The following is a 25,426-nucleotide window of genomic DNA, read 5'->3' as shown; positions in this document are numbered from 1 at the left end:
TTGCTATCGATGCCCTATCCCCACAACAGGGACAGCGATGTCCCTGCTGCAATGGCTGCCAGCTCCAGGGCTGCACGCGGGATCTCGCAATACTTGCAAGATCCCGCGCATGTTCAGTGGAGCTGGTCGGGTCTCTAGCGGGGATCGCTGGAGGGGGGAGTTATCACTCCCCTGCTGCGGCCGATGAGATGTTAATACATCGGCCGCCTCGGTAAAGAGGTGAAGCAGGAAGCATTATAGCGGCACGTTAAGTGGCGCTATAATACATCTCCCCCACGGGCCGCAGTGTCCCTTGTAGGGGGGGAGTTGCGGTGCTGCATTTACCGCCGGTAAACAGATGCCATGTGCATGCACACGCCATCTTTTCTTAAGGACACGCCCATTTTCACATGGCCACGCCCCCTTTTTGGGCGTGTGCTCTAGTACCCTATTTACCTTGAATGATCACTAGTACGTTACACCGTAGTGCCCCCAATACAGAGTATGCCACACTGTAGTGTCCCCAATACATAGTATGCCACATCATAGTGCCCTCAATACATAGTATACCACACCACAGTGCATCCAAAATGTGTATACTTTAATTAATGTGTGCAGGGAGGCAAGGTTGCTGTCCCTTCATCTCCTGCCTGGGCTGGGTTGTGAACCACCAGCATTGGTCTCATTGATTATAGGTGAGCAAGTACCTGACTTACTTGTAAGCTGGGCAGTTGCAGGAACACTGGGGAGGAGATGATGTGGAGCACATTCTGGTAAAAGTGTCTGACATGGTCTATGAAGGAGTCCTGGGGGCTGATCTCATACAGTACAGCAGCCCCTGCCCGCTCTGCCCCTGATGTTGCTGACAAGTGTATATTTGTACTCTGTAGCTAGAGTCCCTGCAGTATGAGCAGTTCAGAGAGGTTGTTGATAAACCAGTCCATACTGTCTAGCAAGTGTGGAAGGGCAGCCAAAAGCTTTAATCTGAGTGACAATCACAAAGCAGCCTACTTGCCTGTACAGCAGGTCTCTGCAGCTCCAGCCTGCCTGGGACTATGCACTGCTGTGATCACCAGGGACTCTTCCGTGAAGCCCAGCGCTGTCCTCTCCTCTCAGGAGCTAGCCTACCCTTGCTTGTGATGACAGAATGGATGGTGGAGACAGCTGGGAACATCATAACCAGAGGAGAGCCAGGGCCAGGCCAATACTTCTGCCGGAGCAGCAGCGTGTCCTGCAGGACTCTCAAAGATTTTGAAAGAAAGCGCCTCCACTCACAAAATGGATGGATTTTCATTTGCATGACTACAGCTGAATGTGATTTCATTTCAAAACAAAGCCTTACTCTTGTCACTGACGGACCGGGGTCTCTGCAAATCCGGTGGCTAGGTGTAAAATCTTAGTCACCATGGTGACCGGCATTTGTCAAGCCCTGTGTTAGGCTGTATTTTGATTAATTGTGACTTTAATGTACATGTAAATCTCATTTCATATATTGCAATCATCTTACTGCCCCATTCCAGTTCTCAAATGTGGTCAGTTAAGTTAAATATTCAAGTCTTGCGCATGCTAGTCTGGTTGTGCACATACTGTGTCTGGGGGAAGAACCCTTGCCTCTCTGCTGGGACGTGGTATGAGTTGGAAGTTGCCACCGAGCAAAGAAGTCAAAAGGTCGATCTATCAGAGAGGTAACTTCAGCTTGCACATACTCCACATCATCTCTGTCATTATCTTAAGTGGGGTATCACATATGGTCTCCTGGTAAGAGACCAAAAACACCTCTCCTATGTAATGGGAGGCAGCCAATCTTCAAAATTAGTTGTACTTCTGGTCTGTAGTGATCTACACACCAGGAGTACAGCTGGATGCATTCCACCCACTTGGTTCATAAAGATACCCTGCCAGTAACATATTTCTAATCCCTCATCTCTGCTCAAGATTCTAACCCAGGGGTGGGCAATAAGCGTCCCTCCAGCTGCTGTTTAACTACAAATCCCAGCATGCAGTGCAACATTTTTAGCATGGCCAAATAGCAAAACTGTGCAGGGCATTGTGGGATGTGTAGTTTTACAACATCTGGGTGGCCGCTTATTGCCCACTCATTGAGCAAGCAGCGAAACCATCGGTACAATCGAGTACCATCGCAGCCTCACGCACACTTGCACAAGCTAGATGATCTTACTCAGGAATTGTTAACTTCATTGCATGCTATGAGGCCTCAAGCAGCGTACAGCATCGCAGTGGATAATTTATGCACGCCCATGCAAGGGCATTCAAAAGCACTGGCACGCCTGCGTTTCCCTGACCACCACCCCCGTCGCCACCCACAAACGGCACTTCCTGTCAATCACTCTGCAATTGGTCTGTGCGGTCACTGCGATCTCAGTGGCTAGATCGCGCACGCGTACTGCGATGCATACGCAGATCGCAACAATCGGCTGATTGCATGCGTATTAGCAACTGCGATCCTTGCTGAATCAAACCCAGAGATAGCACTGACTAAGGTCGTTAATGATTTCATCACTACTTCTAACGGCCATTACTCACTTCTTGCTCTGTTAATTACTCTCTCCTCATACAAACATTACAATCCCTATGTTTTCAGGTCACAGCCCTATCCTGGTTCTCATCCTACTCATCAAAACGCTGTTTCAGTGTTCATTTCTACCTCATCTTGTTTCCTCTATCTGAAGGGGTAAGGTAAGGCTCAGTCCTTGGTCATCTGCTTTTCTCAATCTATACCACGTCTCTTGGCAAACTTATTAGCTCTTTCAGATAAAGTATCATCTCTAAGGACGATACTCAAATCTATCTATCCTCTACAGATATCTCATCATCTGTGTTGACACAAGTTACTGAATGACTTTGTGCCATTTCATCTTGGATGACATCTCGCCACCTCAAATTTAATCTTTCCAAAACAGAATTAATCATATTTCCACCAGCCAATAGTAGTTATCTGCCTGATAGCTCTATCACTGTAACTAACACAGCAATCAACACACTCCACAAGCTCGCCACCTGTCCTCCTCGACTCTGAACTGTCTTTTGTTCCCCACATTCAATCTGTTTCTAAATCCTGTTACATATATCTAAAAACATATCCAGAATACATCCATATCTTACACAAGACACTGTAAAAACTTTAATTAATGCACGCTTTATCTCCAAATAGTCTACTTACTGGTCTGCCCCTGAAAAAGACTCACCACTGCAATCTATTTTGAATGCAGCTGCGAGGCTGATCTTCCTCGCAAAATGATCATCTTCTGCTGCTCCGCTCTGTTGATCCCTACATTGGTTACCTGTATTTTACTGAATTCAATACAGTGTTCTCCCCAGAAATTTTTTCCAGCTGGGTGGCATCAAAAAGTAGACATGTGGGGGCCTTTGTAATTATGCGCGTGCCGGGAAAAGGGGTATCTCCCTTACCAATCGAGCCCGACAGGTCTCAGGCTGCTCCCCCACTGGCTCTCAGTCAAAAGTGCCCATTATGCAGTGCCCCCTGTATTGTTGCCCTTTATACAGTGCCCCCTGTAGTTTTCCCCTTTATGCATTGCCCCCTGTAGTTTAGCTTTACCCTTATGCAGTGCCCCCAGGCTGAAGTATTGCCCCTATGTAGTGCCCCCAGACTGGTCCCTTATGTAGTGCCTCCAGGCTTAAATAGTGCCCCCAGACTGGCCCCTTATGCAGTACCCCCAGGCTTAAATAGTGTCCCTAATGCAGTGCCCCCAGGCTGGCCCCTTATGCAGTGCCCCCAGTAGCAGCCCCCCTATACAGTGTCCCAAGTAGCAGCCCCCCTATACAGTGTCCCCAGTAGCAGCCCCCCTATCCAGTGTCCCCAGTAGCAGCCCCCTATACAGTGCCCCCATTAGCAGCCCCCTATACAGTGCCTCCAGTAGCAGCCCCCTTTATACAGTGCCCCCTATACAGTGCCCCCAGTAGCATCCCCATTATACAGTGACCCCAGTAGCAGCCCCACTATACAGTGCCCCCATTAGCAGCCCCCTATACAGTGCCCTCAGTAGCAGCCCCCTTTATACAGTAACGCATACTCACAAAAGAAAAAAAAGTTACCTGATCCCAGCTCCAGCCGACGACAGCCACTGTCCGCTGCTCCCGACCCGCTCTGCACTATGGGAGGAGAAGGAGAAGCCGGAATGGAAGCTCATGAGTGAACTCCAGCCTGCTCCCTCCGTGGCCGTAGCAGCCAATCAGAGTCTGTATGACTCTCATTTGCTGGTTGCGCTGCTATGACAAACACACAGCTGCAGCTGGCGGCTGTGTTTGTTTCTGTGTAGGGCAGGCTGCTACTCACTGCGGTCTGCCCTACACTTGTGAGGCACTAGCGGCGGGTGCGGGCCCCGGTGCAATGCACCGGCTGCACCGCCGATGTTACAGTGCCGGGCGGTGGGGGATTTTTACCTGACAAATAAAGCGTGGGGAGAACACTGCAATATAAAATACTTCTACAGTACTTAACCAAAGACTATTAACCAAACTACAAAAAACATACATCCCTTCGCTTACCTTAAAATATCTCCCAGCTCGACCCCTCCTTTCTGCACAAAATCTGCATCTCTCATCCACACTCAGGGGGTCATTCAGACCCGGTCGTTGGCGTCGATGCGCTCGGACCGGGTCGATGGCCCCCCACGGCGACGTTCCCATGGGAATGCCTACCGTTTGGGGGCAGCCCCACTGACATCACTAGTGATGTCAGTGGAGAGCTTCCGGCTCAGACAGAGCCGAAAGCTCTCCGGGGCTTACGACAAGGGAGACCCTACCCTAGGGTCTTGTCGTAAGCCCAGATGGTCGCGATGGTCTTGACAATCGCGACCATCACCTTAGGCGGTCGTAAGGCTGTGGGTGTTAACCCACAGCCTTACCACCGCAAAGGAGGAAGTCTTGAAAATTCAAGACGTCCTCCCCTCATTCAGACCAACCGCACGCTCTGTGCGACCGGCTCTGAATGAGGTCCTCATTACCTGCTCCTATTCACGGTTACAGGACTTTTGACGGATTGCACCCACTCTGTAGAATGCCCTCCCATGCACAACAAGACATTCCTCCAATCTCCAAACCTGCAAGCACTACCTGAAAACTCATCTCTTCAGGCAAACATATCAAATCCCAGAACCACTCACATAACCTTAAGCTATCCTACACAATGACATCCCCTCTATATAGTTCACACATAACTTTACATATTTTCTCTATCTACACTCACACATCTCACTGACCCTAGGCCAACACTGCTGCTTGACTAGATAATATAGAACTTAAGCAATCCTGCTGGAACGACATGCAAAATGTAGCACCTACCTTATATATCAAATGCCTATTAAAGCTTGCAAGCAGGGCCTTCTTACCTTTTTGTCTGTTATAACAGTCTTGTTTTATTACTGTTCTATTACTGATTTGTTCCCAATAGTAAGACGCAAAGGAATAAGCTGGCACTATATAAATAATTGTTTATAAATAAATAAAATAAATACATTTTAACCACTTAACTGGCAATTTTTTTACTAAGCAGTGTTAGGAGACAGAGAGAAAAGTGATAAGGCTGTGTTTGAAAAATGACAGTTGGGAGCTGATTGGCTGGCACCTTATCACTTTTCACTCTTCACTTTTCACTTCTCCTAACGCTGCTTAGTAAATATACCCCATAATCTCCTAATGGGAAGAATTATGCTGGGTAAACACTTTAACAACTGATTGATCAGCAAACCGATCCGCATATCGAATGTACATACTCGCCAATGTACTCGCAATGTATCATTTGTTGATCGAGCAAAAGATATATTGACAAGTGTGCACCGAGCTGTACAATAATGAGGAGTGGTTTAGATCAAGAAGCATGTAGGGTATTTCTTAATAATTTTGTTGTTATATATAAATTTGTTTGTATTTTTATTAATTTGTAAATCTATTAAGTGGTTAATTACTATTAAAAAGCAGTATAAGATACAATCTATTGAGTGTGCCCTGCGATTTAAGACTGATGTTCACATTAGAGTCAGCATATACGAGTACTTGTGCAGAGCCAGTTGGAGCTGAATTATCAGTAAATGCATTTTATGGTGGTACATTATAATCTGCCCAAGGTTACATTGTAACAAGATTTGTCATTTAGAACTGAACTATTTTTTATATTGAATGCACACAAGGAATGTTACTTAGCAGCTAGAAAGTGGATCTATTAAGAATATCTATCTGTCATAGATTTTGATGTACTTTGTATTCAGTTGAGTTTATTATATTACATGAGGTATGACTAAGATAGTAATGCATATTGTTTAGTAACAGAGTGGAATTTTACTTGTGCACCTGTGATGTGATTTGTTCATGGTAATCTATGCATTCATTGCCAGATGCAAAGATCTACATTAGGGGTTGTGGCACCTATGGCACATATCAATTCAGTGTCTTAGGGAAGAGAGAGAGGGCACAACTCGTAGCTAGGAGCTGGTCACCAACAGTTAACTTTGCTATAGCCCTATGTGCACAGCACCTGTATTGGATACTGTGCAACATGTCTCGGAAAAGGACAAATACAAGGTGATAGAGGCCCACTGTCAGGGAGAAGTTGCAATTCCACGCAACATACAGCAGTACTGTACAAATCAAAACAGGGGAGAAGTGGCATAAATCTGAATTTATCAACTCTTGTAAACACACATTTAACTGCAATGTTATACCCGGTACTTTAAATCACAACTTAATATTCTTCAAAGAATAAGGCAAGACAAGGAGAAGGATCAACAAAAGAAAATGAATAGAAAGAATAGAAAACAGAAATGCTAAATTATTTCAGCCAGAAAAGGGGGGTGCACATTTACTTACCACCAGGAATTCCAGAATTACTAAACAGAGAGAAGGCAATTTCCCATCAGAGGGGAACTTTATATGCAAGTGAAGGAAGCTAGAAACCGCTCAGTGTGTATGGGGGCACACCGATCCGATAATCGCTATGTTGGATCAGAGCTTTTATCGGATTGGCAGAATTTATCTCTTTGTGTGTACCCAGCATTACACTTATGCTGGGCATACACTAAACAATTATCAGGGTGATCCGCCTAATATCAACCAATCCGAAAATATTGATGGGTCAAGCATGTCAAATCATCCGTCATGTCTGTCCAATCCAGTGTTTGCGCTGCTGCGGTCTACCAACGGATATTTTCCCTGTTCCTTCACAGGGGGGGAATGGGGAAATGTCTCCTCGCCAGGTGAAGAAGCCAGATATCGTGGTCAATACACTGTGACATATCTCACAATGAGCGGGATGCACTATCATCAATTATGCGGTCAAACACCCAAAACTACTGTTTTCAGGGGTTGACAGCATTTCTCATATGCACCAAGCTTCAGAAAGCAAAGCTAGGATCCCTCCTAGCACCACCTCATATGATGCATGCGCAGAGTGACTTCTGGGTCATAAACCTGGAAGTCCTACTACTGCAAAAGACAGCTCTTATCGAGAGAGATGTCCTTTGCACTTTTACTCGCAAACTAGCTTGCATGCGATGAATGGCGGGATGCATCCCGCCCAGAGTATGGCCATGATATCTGCTGGGTGTCAGGTTGGCAGAGATCATCTGCTGGCTATCGGTCTGACACACATTTTATCTGTCAGTGTATGCCCAGCACAGAGCTGGGCATCCACTATACAATTTTCTGTCAGATATCTGTCCAATCTGGCTGGTTGAAATGAAAACCTGGTAATGTATGGGAGCAAATGACAATCGGCCATTTGCTCACAAACAGACAAAACAGACAAAAATGGTCGTTCAGACAAATTGGTTGAAACACAAATTTAACGAATTTGAACAATTTTTTTTTGTCCTTTTTTCAGTGTTTAAAACCATATGATCGACTGTCATTTGCTACCAGGTTTTCATTCCAACCAGCCAGATTGGACAGATATCTGACAGAAAATTGTATAGCGGATGCCCAGTTTAAGGGATGCTTTTATTCTTTAAACATTCATGGAAGTTGTGCTGGAGGCATCATTTTTATTATTACATTTTATTTATAGGGCGTCACAAGTGGTCTGCAGCGCCGTACATACAGTAAAGGGTACACAGAACATTACATTACAATACAGTAACCAAAATATAAACAGAACACAAGTAACAATTAGCAACACAATTCTCCATACACAGTACAGCTCTGAAGGTGTAGGCTGTCATAGAAGTGCTAGAGAAGAAGGCTGTGAGACAGTGGGGAGGAGGACCCTGCTCCTAGGAGCTTACAATCTAGGGGAGAGGGAAGACAGACAGATGACATGAGGCATGATTGTGTAGAGGGGGACCTGAGTGCAGGAAGTAGGCAAGGTAGAGATGGCTGAAGCGGGAGGGACAGAGACCTGGTAACATGGTTATGTGGTGGAAGGGTATGCTTTGGCGAACAGGTGGGTTTTCAGTGCACGTTTGAAGCTCTGCAAGGTTGGGGAGAGCCTGATCGAGCGAGAAAGCTCATTCCAGTGGAGGGGGGCTGCACGGGCAAAATCTTGGACACGAGCATGAGATGAAGTAACCAGAGTGGAGAGGTAACAGTCATTGGCAGACCGGAGTGAGCGGGAGGGAGTGTGTAAGGAGATGGGGTTGGAGATGTAAGGAGAGGGCATTAAATATGATTGCTTGTTTACATAACGATATTGTAATGTAGAGCAGGGAAATATCTGGTGTGAAGTTTCTACTAAAGTACAGTAAATATGGCATAATTTCTGGACATCATGAGTTACTGTCACACATAACTACCATAAAATGCTCTAAAGCATGAACTATGTAAGATTTATACAGCAATTGTTCACTTACCAACTGACAACTGGGAACACTGGATACAAATTGAGCTCCTTGACAACCTAAGATGAAACCAGCCAGGTTCAGCAAGACACAGACCACTGACAACATGACAAACAGGTTTACCTTGAATAGAGAGACATATAGAAAATGTTAATGACCTTACATATTTTTATTTGAAACATAAAGGATTGCTCCCCAAGGCCACTATCAATTATACGGAAATATAATGTAATGAAAATGTCATAGTTACCTACTGTCCCAGAATGTACGGTACACAGCAAGTAATAAATATATATATTGTGTAAAAGAAGTGAAGGTTGCTGCGCCACATAGTTGATATATCTATGATTTGGTAGATGTTTTTAATCGTAAAAAGCTGTATAGGTACACCCCCCTATATTGTTTAAGGTGGCAGTTTTATCCAAGAAAAATGGGGCTGTGGTTAGCCAGCCCTTGGGAGAAAATGTGTAACGATATACTTGGATGCTAGCACCTTTTGGTGTTAAAATATATGTGTAAACCTTTGATTAGCTCATCAAACACAAATAAAAAATTTGTATTTTAATATAAAAAATCAAGAAGGTGCTAGGTATAAAAATACCTTAAATACAGAAATTAATATTCTTAAAGTGCTAGTGTCGGCTAATTAAAGTGCTCAATGTTCAAATAATATAAATGTGAAAAGAAAATATATTCAATTATATGTAAAGTGCCAAGTGTCAATGTGAAAAATGTTCAATGTAATAGTGTAAAGTGCCAAGTGTCAATAATTATGCTAAAAAATTGATATCTTTAAAAAGGCCACATTTATTACAATCACTTCATATAAATACTAAATATATCATAAACATAAATAAAATAAAATAAAACACAGGGGTATAATTAAAAAAAATTATAAAAAAATCAATAAGTATATATAAAAGACAAATATCTATTTAATACCATTAGTACTTAGAGAATAAATAGAAAATATTATCTTAAAAAAAATTTGTTAAGACAATATACAATATTATTAAAAAATCTCATCTTAGTCTCAAAAAGTTCATCTTAAGCAGGCAAGGTTAGCCCACAACGCGTTTCGTCACACTCTGGACTTCATCGAGGGGACATTTTATATATATATAAAATAAAATGTCCTGACTCACTGACTTATCAACGCCCAGCCTGAACCCCTGGACCTAGAAACATGAAAATCGGGGAGTGACCTAGGTACCCACTGAGAAGGGATTTTTTGAAATTCGACTCCTAAGGGGTGAAAAGGGCTAAATGTTTCCTCCCGCTGTGCAATGTCCTGTCTGACTGTTTCATCGTGGCTGCAGCACAGTTCATATTAAAACACCAACTGTCACCCCAAGTTCTGCCTAACATCACTGGCAGTTGGTGTGGCTCAGTGTGGATGGATGGATAGGCTGAGCTCACTAACAAGTGAGCAATGAGGTACCAAATTACGATCTAGACATCCAATCCAAGGTCAAAGTCAGTAACAGGCAGTCAAATTAAGTATAAATTTAAGTTTCAAGAGTAGTCAAAAGTCTACAACAAGGCTAAAGGGCCGGGATCAGGAATTAGTTTTTTTAGTGTTGCCAAGCCCCTGGATGCCGACTGGAGTAGTGCGTGTGTGGTCTCTAGTGTGGTTCTACAAGGTGCCACAGAGCAGGTTTGCTAGGACCTGTATTCCCACTATGAAGAACAATATTATTTCTATATTTAACCCATTACCCCCACACCCCCCACCACCAGTAGTGCATGGAAGAGCCCTGGGATAATCCTTGGGAGGGGGGACCCCATTTTATCTTTGGGGTCACCACTTTGCAAGGATTGCCAGCCCTGGGAGGACCAGTTTGGGACTGGTGAATGCTTTGGTAAGAGTACCCCACGCGTTGTGACTCCCTGCTATGGCATTTACCAGCCCAGTTGGTTCCGCTCTGTGCTAGTTATTGGAAAAGGCTTGGGTACGGGATGCTGGTGCATACAGCCGGCATTTCAACTAGCTCCCATTGGAAAAGAGGGGGAACCCCACGCCATTTGTTTCCACAATTTTCCTGGTTATTCCTTTGGGGGAGGGGCCCACAAATGTTTTCCTTAATTTATAACATTTTCTTATACCAGCTATAACACACAGAAGCACTGCACAGATCACACTGAACACACAGCTCACAGGCACTTATATTCATTTCTTCTGTTCTGCTCCGTGTTCTATCGTTTTAAACAGGATTCTTAGTAAATCCGTGAGTTATATTTATGTATTATTATTATGGAAAGTACTCACGTGTTGGCTTGATGGTCTATTGATTTCTATTTGCGTGTTTGAGCATCTATTTCTATTCGGAAAATGTTTTTACACCCATGTTTTGATTTAGCAAAGCTCAGTGTCAAATACAGGGAAAATACACACAGGAATGCAATCTTGGCCAGACACAATTCTTAGTAAATATACCCCATTGTGTTTTTCAGAAAACTGCAGTTTCAGAAAACATTATCAATTTCTTCATAACACAGTACTAGAATACACAGTAGTTTTGAGAATTGGCACTATAGTGGGAAATAAATTATAATTTATTTACAATTAAAAAAAGATATATTGTCAAAACCGTTGAAAAGACGGGATTGCCAGTCTTTACTAATTCCACCTATTTGTATCAGTTGACATTGCAAATTTCTACAGCTGGCACTCCATACGGTACTACCAAGTGTGATTTCGATAAGTGCGTTGTACAGGTCGCAAAGGTACAAAACACAAAAATGGGGAAAGCATATTATCTAGAGAACAAGATAACCTACTGCATCAATTTATTTTCTAACCCAAGCCTAGAATGTACAATAGTTTCCAGAAAGTGGTGCAAAACGTTTAGACATTTCTAATTTATTTACTCAACTACAGTTGAGCAAACAGTTTAAAAACAGGAGTTGTCATTCTATTCCGAAGATCTGTTGGTGTGCCAACAACAATGATTGACTAAGTAGGAAGTGTATGTCAAAAATATACACATCTAATTCCTGTATTTACACGTGTTCCTTTGAGAGGCTTTTTTATTTGACATCATTGGATGTACTTTCACATCTGTGAACAATTAACACATTTTCTTTAGTAAATCCATCAGGTATGGGGCATCTAAAGAGCATATTGGGGGAGATGCATCAAACTTTCTAAAGAGGACAAGTTGAGAAGTTACCCTCTGCAACCAGATTCTACCTATCATTTTACAGAATATAGAAGATAAATGATAGCTATAAGCTGATTGGTTGCTACGGGTAACTTCCTAACTTGTCCTCTTTAGGTTTCATACATGTCCCCGTATACTCTCAAATGTTCTGCCAAAATGCACTTTACAAATTATATGAATAATTGTGGAGTGTTTCACTTACTAGGAGAACCATAGGCTTCTTCCATGTGGTTAGTCCTATGATACCAGACAGGATTACCTGCAATAGAGAAGATAAAATCAGTCTCAATATGAAACACAAGCATATCAAAAGAAACACTGTCAAAAGAAAAAAAGAAGGAAAATATTATGATAATGATTCTAATACTACCATTACTAATATTAATGATAATAAGCAAAATGGTTGGGAGAGAACTTGTCTGGTAGAAAAATCGGCTTATTGTTGTCTGACAGTCTGTCTGTAATGGGTATGACCACCAAAAGGGATGTCGGGTCCTGGTAAAGCAAGCTCGAGCCGACATGACATGGCTTTCTACGAAAAGGGCATGGTCATGGCATATTGCTACGTTGCTGTTTCTCTTTGTGGGTCTGCCTAGTGTGCCACAGGTGCTAAGCCACGCTCTACCTCACTACAAATTAAACCATTGTCACATGCACTACTGACAGGTGCACATTGCGCACTCTCACAGCAGTGGTGAAATGCAGGTGCAGTGAATGTGGGTTGTGTTAGTTACACAAATACATACTACACAGGAAAGATCTGGAGTTCCGTACATCCCCCCAAAAAATTTCCTTGATCTTCAAGAAAAAGACTTCACTTTGGTGTGTGGTGCCAGATTGGTACTATGTGCTGGGTTTCATGTCATTGTACTCACTTGTTTACGTCTGCAACAATTTCTACACATGGGAATAATTTTACAATTCTTTTCCTACAGCTTTACAATTTTACATTGCAGTTTTTACTCACTGGTCACCACTTACTACTAAGATCTTAACAATAAGATTGTTGATCTGAACACGATAACAGTTTGTTTTGGTTTTAAAAGTAAAATCAAGTTATATCTGCATGCTTCATAGGTCAGTGAAGTAACTCATACATTCATGCATTAGGTTATTTAGTTGGTTGTTGGGATGTGGTGTAATAAGCCACTAAAATATCATATTTGTATGTGGTTATTTTTCTTTATTTGTCATATAATCTGAATTTTATTTGGACTGGTGGATATATTAATTTCTGTATATATAAATATCTTCTACAATAAATTGCTGATTGAAAAGTTAGAAACACTTCCTTTTAAGCGCAGTGGATGTACACTGAAAATCGCTTTGATTTTGCACCTTTGTTTCTACAGTATTTCAGTTCTGAACTGGTACAAAAATCAATTGTTTCTGCAGAGTGAAAAAGGCTGTGCCCCATTCTGTAAAGCAAAGAACATCCTTAAAATCAACCTTGTCCACCACATGCTTACTCCATACTTTGAAGAGCACACCATTGGTCCATACAACTCCTCCATTGGCCGGTAGACCTTCTGCTCCTCCGCAAATGCTCCACAACTCCACAAACTCATAAACTTGGTTAAAATTTAGGTGCACCAGCACAAATTGAGAATATATTGTGCACTCCCTTGGCTTTGGTCGGTTAGAGCTTCATTGGCAAATTACCTACCATCATAGCTCCAAAGTGTCCCGATTTATTAATATTCTGGGCAAGATTTTGGTAATTTTACACCCTTATTTCATACCTCCAAAATGTCATGATTATGATAAGACAATCCTGATTTGCAAGCCTTAAAATGGGTGTTTAAGGGTGGGGATTGGGCAGATCAGGGGCAAAACTTATTTGTCCCGATTTTGTGTATTAGGAGTCAACAATAAATAAATAATTATTACATCTGGAAAACAAGTTGGTTAATATTAAAAAAACAAAATCGAGGACGAAATTTTATAGCAAAACATGTATAAGACAAATCTGAACTTTGGCAATTTCTGGCAAATATACAGATCCATTTGGCAGAACTTCGCTTTATTTTTCATTGTTGATTTTGTCTTGCAGATCATCTCACACATAGGGGCATATTCAATTAGCCGCGATAAGCCGTTTTCGGCAAAAAGTTTTCACCGGTGATGTCATTTCGCCAGGTGAAAACTTATCCCCGTAATCAATTCCAAAGACTTTTCGCCGGTGCAGAAAGTCAATGCATTGGAATATGGGAAAAAAATTTGCCTATGAAAGTGGTCGGAAAAAAGTGCAGAATTGGGGTTTTGGGGTGCAAACTTGCGGGAACCACCCTGCACCCTTAGGATAGGCCCCCAAAGGTAAACTGTGTCAATAAAAGTAAAAAATAAAAAGGAAGGAAACCCCAAAAAAGTACTTTCATTTTGGGGGTGAAAAAAAACAAAGTTGGGGGACAAACTTAAAAACTAGCGAAATACACTCCAGGGGGTCCATAACTATGCCCCAGGTGTTTTTAAGATTGCAGGTGTTTGCAGCAAGTGGATTTTTAACGTTTTTTTAATGCTTCGCTGTAGCAACTTTAAAATATGAGAGCACCCATTTTCGTGTACCCCAAATTTGCTGGGACTACTTATTTTCAGATAAAAAACCCCCTGCAAAATGCTGTTCTTCGCCACTTCTGCAAAGACGCTAAAAAGCAGCTATTCAGATAATTTAGGTATCCCAAATACCTTCAGCAGGCCTATTCGGGGGAATCTATAGTGATCTCCAATGTCAGTGCATCTTTTGGGGGCTGTCAGGCTGATTTCCCCAAATCTGACAGGACTTTTCGTTGGTTTAGAATTCGCCGGGTTCCATTTTCGCTGATTTGGAATTGAATACGGGAATGAGCGCGATATTTTTCCTCAAGGAAAACCAGCGATGTCGGCGAAAAGTTCGGCATGCTAGAAGTACGGGACTTTTTGCACCTAATTGAATACCTCCCATAGAGACCAAAAGAATAATCTCAAAATGCTAGTGGTTCTGTTGTCGTATTTTGAAAAATGCTCCTTTTAAATAAGTCATTACATATAGGGCGGTATTCAATTGTTTTAGCACGCACGATCTTGCGTCTAAAGTGACAGGAGATTGTGGGGCGCTATTCAATTGATGCCATCTTCGCATTGATCGCACCCAAAGAGGCCGGGTTTAGCCATGTAAAACGGCTACACCCGACCAATAATGTTGCTGGTGTGATCACAAAAAGTGCCGTTTAGGCACCCAATAGGGTCACTTTTTGCGCATTTCAGCTCGCAGCGGCAGCAATTGAATGGCTCCGTCTGGCCACGAAGGAAACAATTGAATACCACCCATTGGTTAAAAATACAGAATATCATGAAAGCTTCTCCAAATAGAGAAATGAAAATCGACCCCTATAAAGCATAGTCCATAATTTACCTTATGAGGGGAAAAAAAAAATCTGACCCCATACAGTCAATCTGAATTTTCTCTATATTATGTCTACCAGTCTTCAGTGTCTGGCCATACAAACTCTTGAGGCGTTTCATTGCTATTAGGGCAAATAACTCTTTCCAGCTGGAAATTAAATCTATCTTCCAATAGATATGTCCGATAGCATCAAGTAAGACCTCTAGCTTTTTAAATGATGAATTCCTGGGGCCCGCCTAATTATGAATTCTGTGTAATCACTGAGGAGTTACTGACATTCTTAGGGAGGAGTTAAGTATGGTATTGTACAAGTGTTAAAAACTCTTGTAAATGCATTTAGTTTATTGAGCAAGGGACCTTGAACAGTAAAGTATTACCATTACACTTCATCACAATTAACCATTCCACCCAGAGTATTTCTGCCAATTGAGTCTGCTGTTTTAGTTAAAGAAGCCCCTAACATGGCAGTCTGCTACATAGAAGAGATAAGAGTATTTTGTTATGTACTAACAACCCACCCCGGCTTTGCAAAGCAGGAATTTCAGTTCGCCACAGTCCTCTGCATCTTATAACAACCTAAGCCATGTCACCATAGTCCCCTGCATCTCACCACAACTCCCTGCTTTTCACTCATACCCCCTGCATCTCACCACTGTCACCACAACACCCACTGCTGCTGCCCTGCAACTAGATGGGGCCTAGCCACTGGGATGTGTGAAGGCGAATTGGGGACTAAAAGTGGCCCTGGAAAAATTTCTAGAAGTTGCCTCATGTGGGCAGCACCAAATCAACTGTAGGCGGAATCAACACCAAAGTAGGCGGGATTACATTAGTAGGAGGAGCATGTCACAGTAGCCAGACCTAACACACAAAAAGCTTAGAAAGTATTGTGATGTACCACAAGTAGTTAAGAAATGAATACTGGGGATTGCGGCATCTTTACACAATTATAAGACTCCCTCTGTATGCAAAGCAGAATGACAGATTTAGTAAAGGTACTGTAAGCTCAGAAAGAACCCATGTAACCTGACCCACATATACATTTATAAAGAATCGATACTAAAACAATTGGCAGGTAACACATCATCCTTCTTTACGTAAACAGCAGATGTTTTATTTCTAATCATAAGCAGCAATTGAATACATTTCAACCAAGCAATCTCATGGAGCATACACTTTGCTGCTTTTAAGAGAAGCGGTGTACACACAGTATAGCTAATACATTGATAACACATTTAAATGTAAATCACCTTCCTCTTAAATGGATCAAACGTTAGAATACAGCGCTATAAAAGACTGGGATAGAATATATAATGCTCCCCAGCTGAGACATTCACTGCTGCTGAATATAAGATATCCAGTATTGCCATGCTTTATGATAATAAGCTCCCTATGTATACTTGCACTATCAGAGCTAGACAAAAATGAGATGGGTTACAGTATCCACATACATCTGTACAACCCACAAAAGCCAATACCAATACACACACACTTTATTAAATGTATTACCATTTTGTTATGCACAAGTATTTGTATTGCAATGAATAAAACACTGGTATGTACCAAATGTGAACTGGTACAGAGATGTTCTGTAGACAGTTACCATTCACTCCCATTTACTGTTGTATTCTCATTGCTGAGCAGGACATAATCCCAGGACCTCAGGTTCAGTAATCATTGCAATCACAATATAGACAATACGGAGGATTAAGGCAGTTGGGTTTGTTGTTACTGTATATGTACTGAGAAATATGAAATTTAGGTGAGCTGTGAAAGAGAATTTGAGCTGCTTAGATCAACAGTCACTTCCGTAACTGATGCCATCTGATTACATCCCTAAATACCATCAAGCAAACCTTCACATTCACAGGGTCCTTCCCCAGCTAGAGATTGAGTGGCAGAGGGTGCCATATAGCCAGTGACATGGCAGGAATATGTGTTTCTGCAGTGCTATGTTACGGTTATACAGGGCTGCTTTACCATAATAAGTTACCAGGCAGCTGGACGTAAACTGCTCTGCTTCTGAGCCATGTGGTGCAGTTCTGTCTGGGTGGGGACTGGCAAGAGTGCCAGGCTGCCAGTTTCTTCCGTGTATATAGGCGGAATGCATTTTAATACAACAAAACATACATATGTAAACATCGGGAACATCAGCGCGGATCAGGCAGCCAGTGGTCTGACCTGTCTTAAACACTGCGTCTCTCCTGACACACTCTCATGCTGTGAGAATGGCTAATTTATGCACGAACGTGAAACAGCATTTAATCAGTCCTGAAACGCCTGCGTTTCCTTAGCCACCTCCCCGTTACCTACTCCAAATGCTGACTACCTGTCACTTACTTTGCGAGTGAATCCTCTGTGCAAACGTAATGGCAAACCAATCGCTCAATCTCCGTAAATCTCAAAATTAGCACCTTAGAGGGTCATTCAGACCTGCTCGCGAGCGCAGGACGCTCGCAAGCGGGTCGATGTTCCCCCACTGCACATGCGCACGATGGAGGGAGCTCTGTCGTGCGCATGCGCGAGACCCGGCGAGTGACGGGCTCTCCATCGCTCCAGGTCTCGCACCAAAGGGGGCGTGCTGTCGATGTTGATTGATAGCACGCCCCCTTTGGTGGGCGTTCCGGGGGCGTGCCTGCCAGACGGAGGCGTTCCCATGGGAACGCCTACCGTCTGAAGCCGGCCCCACTGACATCACTAGTGATGTCAGTGGGAGTGATTTTGGCTCTGATAGAGCCAAAATCACTCCAGGGCTTGCGGAAGCGAGACCCTACCGCAGGGTCTCCGTCGCAAGCCCGATGGTCGCGATGGTCAAGACCATCGCGACCATCATCATGGACGCTCGCATATGCTGTGGGTGGTCATGGAGGAGGGCACTGATTCAGAAAGAGCGCTCTGGTCAGAGCGTTCGGCTCTGAATCAGGCCCTTAGTCCAGATCTTATGAAACAAATGCATCCTACTATTACTTATCTACAACATCCTCACACAACTCATTGTTATATCCTCTAATTTCCCATAAATCAGCATAATTCCAGGTTATAAACATGCAAAAAGAATTAAAATTAATTTGACAACATAGAACTACAACAGTGGTCCTGGCCTGGTAATGTACTGCCTGATAACTGCTCCAATTCTGTAAACTAAGTTGGGCAGGACCATGTTTTCCTTCTATTTTATGTCATTATATGTAATTTGTTTGTATCACGATCCCCGAATTGTACAGCGCTTCATAATATTTAAGCGTTCTCCGTCTGTCATTACCCATTCTTATTTTATTGCTGTTATACCAAAGAAGTACTGCAAAGGCGCTAAGTGTTCATGAGCTGAGACAAAAATATATACAATATTAAACAATGTTTATTCATATGTTAATATCAATAACTCCCGGGAGCACATATACACCATCACATGAAAATCACACATAGAAAATGGAGTAAAGAGACCATATATAGATATAAAAAATAAGTTAAAAATGTAGGATGAAAAATATGTCCATGCACATGAGATAGGGAGCTAAAAGTCACTCAGTAACACTGAGATATCCAATAAATATAGAGGGATCGTTCTCCTTAATACTGTGTCCACAGTCAAATTACTGTATAATGGCGGGGATGTATGAGCAAGCCGTTCTAAATACTCACACCGCCGTTTCGCTTTGTCAGACTCCGGTCTGCAGAGGGGGCACAGATATGCGAGGTAATCCTCCGGATTCGCCTCCAGCGGGGAAAGGAGTGTCACGAGTCCTGTGTCTGGCACAGATAGCAGCCTAAGCCAACTGTAAATATGTGTCCTCCGGAGGCGGCCCCCCGCTGGTGCGCTCGTCTGTCCTAGTCTTTAGGTCCACACACAAGATCTAATCGCCGTATGGCTCCATAGGATGTTCCGCTTGCTCCAGCAAGCTGTCACTGGTGTGGATATAGTGTGGCAAGGATTGAATGATCCCCAAGGAAAAAACACACCTATAGCTCCGACGTGTTTCCCTGTGCTGCACGGCTTTATCAAGAAGCAGGTGAAACAAGAAGGGTGATGCGCTATTGGGGGTGGGGCCACATGCAACAGATGGCCCCACAGTTGAAACGGCCCACCAGCAATCATCCCGGTAAAGTAAATTGCCAATCCGCCCCTGGATGTGTGGGAAGGGCAGGAGGATCATGGATGAGAGATTTGTACTGCAGCTACCGAAGACGACATCAGCATCATGTCCCTGGGGCTGAGACACCTGTGCATATTTCCGCAGCCTCCATGTGCATCCTCCTCCCCAGCTGCCGAACATGGGAATGAGCAATGTCCTCTTTGCATAATGTACCCTGTATTTCCTGGGCTTTATATTGAGCTTCCAAATCATGGTGCCCCTGTACGAGAATAGCTGGAGAGGGAGCACTTCACGTTGGAGGAGTGGTGGCCGGAGTTCAGGTTCAGCGTAGGGATGGACTTTGGAATCCGATGGTTACTAACAATTGATGTTTTTATTTTTCGATGGTAGTGTTTTTACCATTTGATGGTGGAAGTCCGATTTTTCCCACCATCGAATGGATATCATTTTAAGGTGTTTCCGATGGCTGTTTCTTTTTTTTAAATTCCTGATAGCTTTGACTCCCCTGACTCCTTCCTGGCTACATCAGGGCATCTTCATGGGTTCTTTGGAGGCTGTCTCTCACTCTCTGTCTGCCTCAGACGTGACCCTGCTCAGTCCACGACTCCCTCCCCTCTCTAAACTGCTGCTAATCAACAAGGCAATTGCTATCACTGATTACCTCTCACTGTCTCAAAGAGCCAATCAGAGCGCAGCCTTCGGCCCTGCAGCAGCACCAGCAATCACACAGCACAACAGTTTTTTCTGTGACTTGCTTCATTCCAAGCTTCAGTTGCAGATACTATCTTGCTGTTTCAGCACCCTGTCCCACTCCTATACAGCAGCTTGGTGCAAGATTTTTTTCTGTGACTTGCTTCACTAAAGTCCTCACTGCTCGGCTCCCTTTTGTCATAGATGAATGGTAGACCAAAACCTTCTTCAACCTACATTGAGAAATTAGCCTGAACCAACAGACAGACCCCTAAACCAGGGACTTATATATATTTATATATATTAAAGATTAGCTTCACTAGAGCTTGATACTCAATTTACAGTAGCTTCCACACTAAGGACAAGTTATACTGAGTTGTCTGTTAACCAGCAAGATGGTTATTCGCTGACACAGTTGCATCCTATGTGACTGTGCCAAATGTCCTCCAGCGCGTGGTTGGGACCTTCAATTCCGTTCTTAGTACTGTTATGCTGATCTCTGCAGAGGAACTGATCAGTCTCCCCTGATACACACTCAGCTGCACTCTGCATGTGAGGGCGGAGAGAGGTATGTGCAACTGGGGTGGGGGGATTCTATTGTCACAGAGGAAAAATGCCACATAAAGCAGCATTGGCCCTGGTTGGATACTATACATACATGGTGACACATGCAGGGGACTTAGAAGGGGGTAGTGCCACAATAAGGAGCTGTGGACACTAGTGGGGGGCAGATTATGTCAATGGGGATCTAGCACAACTAGAGGGATGGGGGTAATGCCATTAGGAATCTACTGCCCTTGCAGGGTTGGGAGGTAATAATATAATGGGGGACTATGGACGCAGGGGGTACAAGACCAACATGCATATTTGCTTTCAATAAAATATTTAAATACACATTTAAAAAAGTTTTTATCTTAAATAACATTGATATGGCTCCACAAACAATGTCAGTTAAGCGGTAAATAAAGGCTGGTACATAAGACATTTAATTGCATCGACCATTGCAAATTTGTATTGTATCTTACCTATAATTAAATTAATTACAAGGACTTATATATTGACTTTTATAGTAGGAGTTCTAAGTTAACTTTGAGTTCCAAATATTGCACACTTGCACCATTTTCTCTTTGGAGACTTCTAATATACTCATTTTCATTACATTAATTCCATTTTACATTCAATACAAATTTGTAGGAAAATGCGTACACATGAGCAATACAAATGGAACTGCTCCAGTACATTTGGGGCCTGTTTCAGCAGTGGACGCTAATGCGATTGCAGCTTGTGATAGTGTAACTAATGCCAGCATGCATGCAAAGAGTAGCGGGATGCATCACATCCCAAATGCGAAGCGTGTGATGATCGCTCACTGGAGGCGTTCAGCACATGTAAAACAGGTGCCGTAATCATGCAGCTGCACCGCAATGATCGCCATCTTTACTGAACGGGTAGGAGATGTGGCAGCTGTACTTAAGTATACCTAATATTCGTAATGTTGTCAGTTTAAAAAATAGCTGCTGTGTCTGCTTCCCGCTGAATTAAGATGCTGATACCCCTGCTCATCATAAAAGATGTGCCCAGTACATAGCGCTAATAGATAGGTCCATAAATCATCACATATATACCCCAGTTAGAGAGGAGAAATCAATGACGAAAGATTAATATTTGATAAATACAAAAAAAATCCAGTTTTTGGTATGCATATAAGTGTGTACATCATAATGAATACTGATAGTGGTCTATTCATAAAGCAGTGAAAAGTCCTGTTTAGCTGAAAAGATGTTCACTGCTTTCGGCGATTCGTACAGGGGGTTACTGTGGAGAAGGTTATTCCTTCTCCAGTGGCACGACAACTTTGTGTATGAATCGTATCACCATACTTTTGTATGGTGAGTGCAATTCATAAAGAAATGGAAAGCTCAGCTTTCCATTTCCTCTCCTGCGGTACAAATTCACCATCTGAGGATGGCGTAATCTGTACCGCAAGCCGGACAGAGCAGGGAAGCTGCATACTTCCCTGCTGTCTGCCCGGCATGGCTCCGCCCCCTTTTCCCAGTGTCCTTTGCAGCAGGTCTGACCTCAAATGCTGCTCTGGGACCATAGTTGCCAAGTCAGCTTATAACAAGCTGAATTGGGCTTGTTTTTTTTGCAAGTTGCTTGTTTTTTTTGCAAGTTGCTTGTTTTTGGGCTTGTTTTTTTTAAGGTTGCTTGTTTTTTTTTGTGTGCATTGCCGAGGCACCCATGGAGGTAAGTGTGTGTGTGTGTTTTTTGCACTGGTAGTGACTGAGGGAGGGGGGAAGGTTGTGTCTGGGGAATAGAGGGCAGTAGCCAGTGGACAGGGTGAAGTTGGAGGGGGCAGGCAAGAAGGAGAGGTAAACTAGATGACAGAAATGAGACAGGTACATGGGCTGAGTTAAAATTACTGAGGCTGTTAAAAAGAGGGGATAATGGAATTAGACAGGTGACAGGAATGAAGGAGGTAAAGAAGAGGGGTGAGAGAAATACGGAGAAGAGGCAGGTAAAGAAAAGGTGGGTACACACTAGACGATATGTCGCCTTATCCTGCTGATTGGGCTGACATATCGTCCACATCGGCCAGTGTGTACTATGCGTAACCCTGCGCACTCCTGCGGGTTGTCCATTGGGGTCGTTCCATCGGCCTGCATGTAGGGCCGATGGAAAGACCCAGATGCCAACACTGGAATAGTGGGTGGAGCCGGAGCCCGACATATCGGACGTTTGGTCACCACATCGTGCAGTATGTATCGACCACCCGATATATATTGCATGGTCGGGCATCGCATCGCTGGATACACACATCGGCAAGTGTGCACCCAGCTGAAGACTGGCAAGGGAATGAGGTATGAAAAGAGGGAGGAGGTAAAAATATGGAGGCTGGTGTAGAGGGAGAAAAGCAATATAGGCAGATAAGGCTGTGCATACACTAAAATATTTAGATTAGAGAAGAGGGGGAATAAAGGAAGTTAGGCAGGTAGAGAGTGAGGACAAAGAGACACCCCCATAAATTGGACTTTTTAGGATTGGTTTGGGCTTGTTTTGGGCTGTTGTTTACTTATAGGTTGCTTGTTTTCCATTTCAGAGATGGCAACACTGTATGGGATGCCTGCGCATGCGCAGTGAGAAGCAGGCATATCGGGATATGTCTATCTGCTCACTGTCTTACAGGAACGCGGAGGTGCCGGATAGCGCCAGAAGATGCCGGACAGGTAAGTCTGAATGAATGAATGGCTACTAAACATCACTATATATCGCCTCGATGTGATGCGATATATAGTGATATTTTTCAGTAGCCACTTGAATAGACCAGATAGATAGATAGATAGAATTGTTTAACGTCTGCCCTGTGTCCCCGATACCCGGGAATGGGGGTAAATATTGGGGCAGGGACAGGATGGGGAGAGATGTACCCGTGAAGAAGTGGGGACGGCGCCAGACAGGGTAGAGGGGCAGAGCAGCGGCAGAGACTTATGCTGGGTACACACTGACAGATATATTGGCCAATCAATTGATAGGCCAATATATCTTGTGCGCGTTGGTCAGTGTGTACCAGCGATATGTCTGTGACGTCGTTCACAGACAAATTGCATCGGCTGTATTGCACAGCATATGCCCAATCTATATGCAGATATATTAGGGCATCGTGCTGTGTGCACAGGCGGTCAGCCGACCTCCCGTACACTTGCAGCAGAGGCCGCGGGGAGCGGGGCGCGACATGCCCCCCAGCCAGCAGCAACCGCGGTCGGGTGACAGATGATGGTTGATCAGTGTGTATGAACAACTATAATCTGCAGATATATCTGTTAGATGTGTACCCAACTTTAGGTGACCAGGCATATGCCAGGTTCAGTATATTAGGATGGATAGATAACAAATATAAAACATATTCGTAAACTTAACTATATAATGTATATAGCAAAAAATTAACCCTAGTGCATATGTGTGTGAGCGATTGTTAGGGAATATAGATTGTAAGCTCCACTGGGGCAGGGACTGATGTGAATGGCCAAATATTCACTGTAAAGCGCTGCGGAATATGTGTGCGCTATATAAATAACTGGTAATAAATAAATAAAATAAAAATATATAACTGTGTACTGGAAGCACTCTCACTGTAATTGATTTTAGCAGACTAGTGCAATAATGACTTCAGAGTAGGAAAACAAGTCATGCTGATGCTATAAAAAAACAGTGAGGAACTTTCCCGAGGCATCCTATCCACCATCACACAGCCCAGTGGGCATCATGTCATGTGAGTTCATGTAGCAGGTGTTCTGTACTCACCGATGATCCAGCCCAGAAGGGGCATGAACTCCTGATCTGAGGTGTCTTGCTGAGTGACAGAGCCCCAAAACTGAGAGCCACGGTGCAACATCCCAGTATGAGCTGCAACAAGCCCAGGGAAAGCAAAGGTCTGCCTGGCACGGTTAGTCCGGATCCCGCCCGGCGCCTGCTTGAAGTAGGGGGTGGAGGGGGACATAGACTCAGGGAAGCTGAACATCGAGGGGGCTGGAACACCCCACGGCTCCTGCGTGGTCGGTGCAGAGATGGATCTCCCGCTGGAGAAGAAGGGGGTGCAGCGTTGCCCATGGAAGACGAAATCCCGGCCATGGGACAGCAGGAGCCAGGAAGCAGCACAGGGAGAGACATCATTCGGCGGGGAAGGGAGGGTGGCAATAGCAGAAGAAAGGGGAGGAAACTGGAAAGGAGAAACCTGATCAGATAGAAAACAGCCAGCCCAATACCTTCGCCTCACACTGATATGGCAAAGTCATGGCATGGCACGGATTCATCGCCGCCCTGTACGATTAGTTTATATGCGTGCCCCTGGCAAAGCCCTCTGTTTCCTCCGTCTCTTTTATCTCTCTCCATGCATGCCAGTTACTTCCTGTGCTGTTTATCACTTTGCATGCTTTTCTTCCTCTCTCTGCCACCCCCTTCCCTGTCTCCAGTGCTGTTGCTAGCTGACTATCCGACATAGAAGTTTTAAAATAACTCCAGTGATTAGTAGGAGGGGAGCAGTGATTCAGTTTCACATTTTCTGGCCCAGGTTCAAAGAGGGTGTGTAAAGAAAAGTAACATTGTGCTTTAATAAGTCAAACTGCAAGGCTAATAGTTATTTCTTCATTTAATTACAAAATTAAGTTCATATTGCCAACTAAAATTTTTCCATTAGTCATGCCATTTTAGACATTTAGTGGTCAAACCAATTACCTGCAAAGGGTGCGAGTTGCCATGGCTAAAACATTGGCAGTTTTGAGTGAGTTGAGGCTGCCGAAAAGTGTGGCTGTT

The 25,426-nt window shown here is 43.5% G+C and overlaps 1 protein-coding gene across 2 annotated transcripts in view; it reads right to left on the bottom strand.

Annotated features, from left to right (window-relative positions):
- ENTREP1 (endosomal transmembrane epsin interactor 1) overlaps positions 1 to 25,095 on the bottom strand; it is a 64,703-nt gene extending 39,608 nt beyond the window's left edge. For both annotated transcript variants that reach the window (XM_088475704.1, XM_088475706.1), the window contains exons 1-3: positions 24,419 to 25,095; positions 12,153 to 12,209; positions 8,799 to 8,909 (exon numbers count right to left, since the gene is read on the bottom strand). In XM_088475704.1, coding sequence (XP_088331830.1) covers positions 8,799 to 8,909; positions 12,153 to 12,209; positions 24,419 to 24,787 — 537 coding nt within the window. In that variant the 5' untranslated portion in view covers positions 24,788 to 25,095. The remainder of the gene's footprint in view (positions 1 to 8,798; positions 8,910 to 12,152; positions 12,210 to 24,418) is intronic.
- Between the last annotated feature and the right edge of the window lie 331 nt (positions 25,096 to 25,426).

Source organism: Taudactylus pleione, unplaced genomic scaffold (genome assembly GCF_031769625.1).
Source record: "Taudactylus pleione unplaced genomic scaffold, aTauple2 ptg000177l, whole genome shotgun sequence".
Lineage (NCBI taxonomy): Eukaryota > Metazoa > Chordata > Amphibia > Anura > Myobatrachidae > Taudactylus > Taudactylus pleione.
Note: the sequence above shows the minus strand (reverse complement) of the source record. Positions and strands in the feature narration are given on the sequence as shown.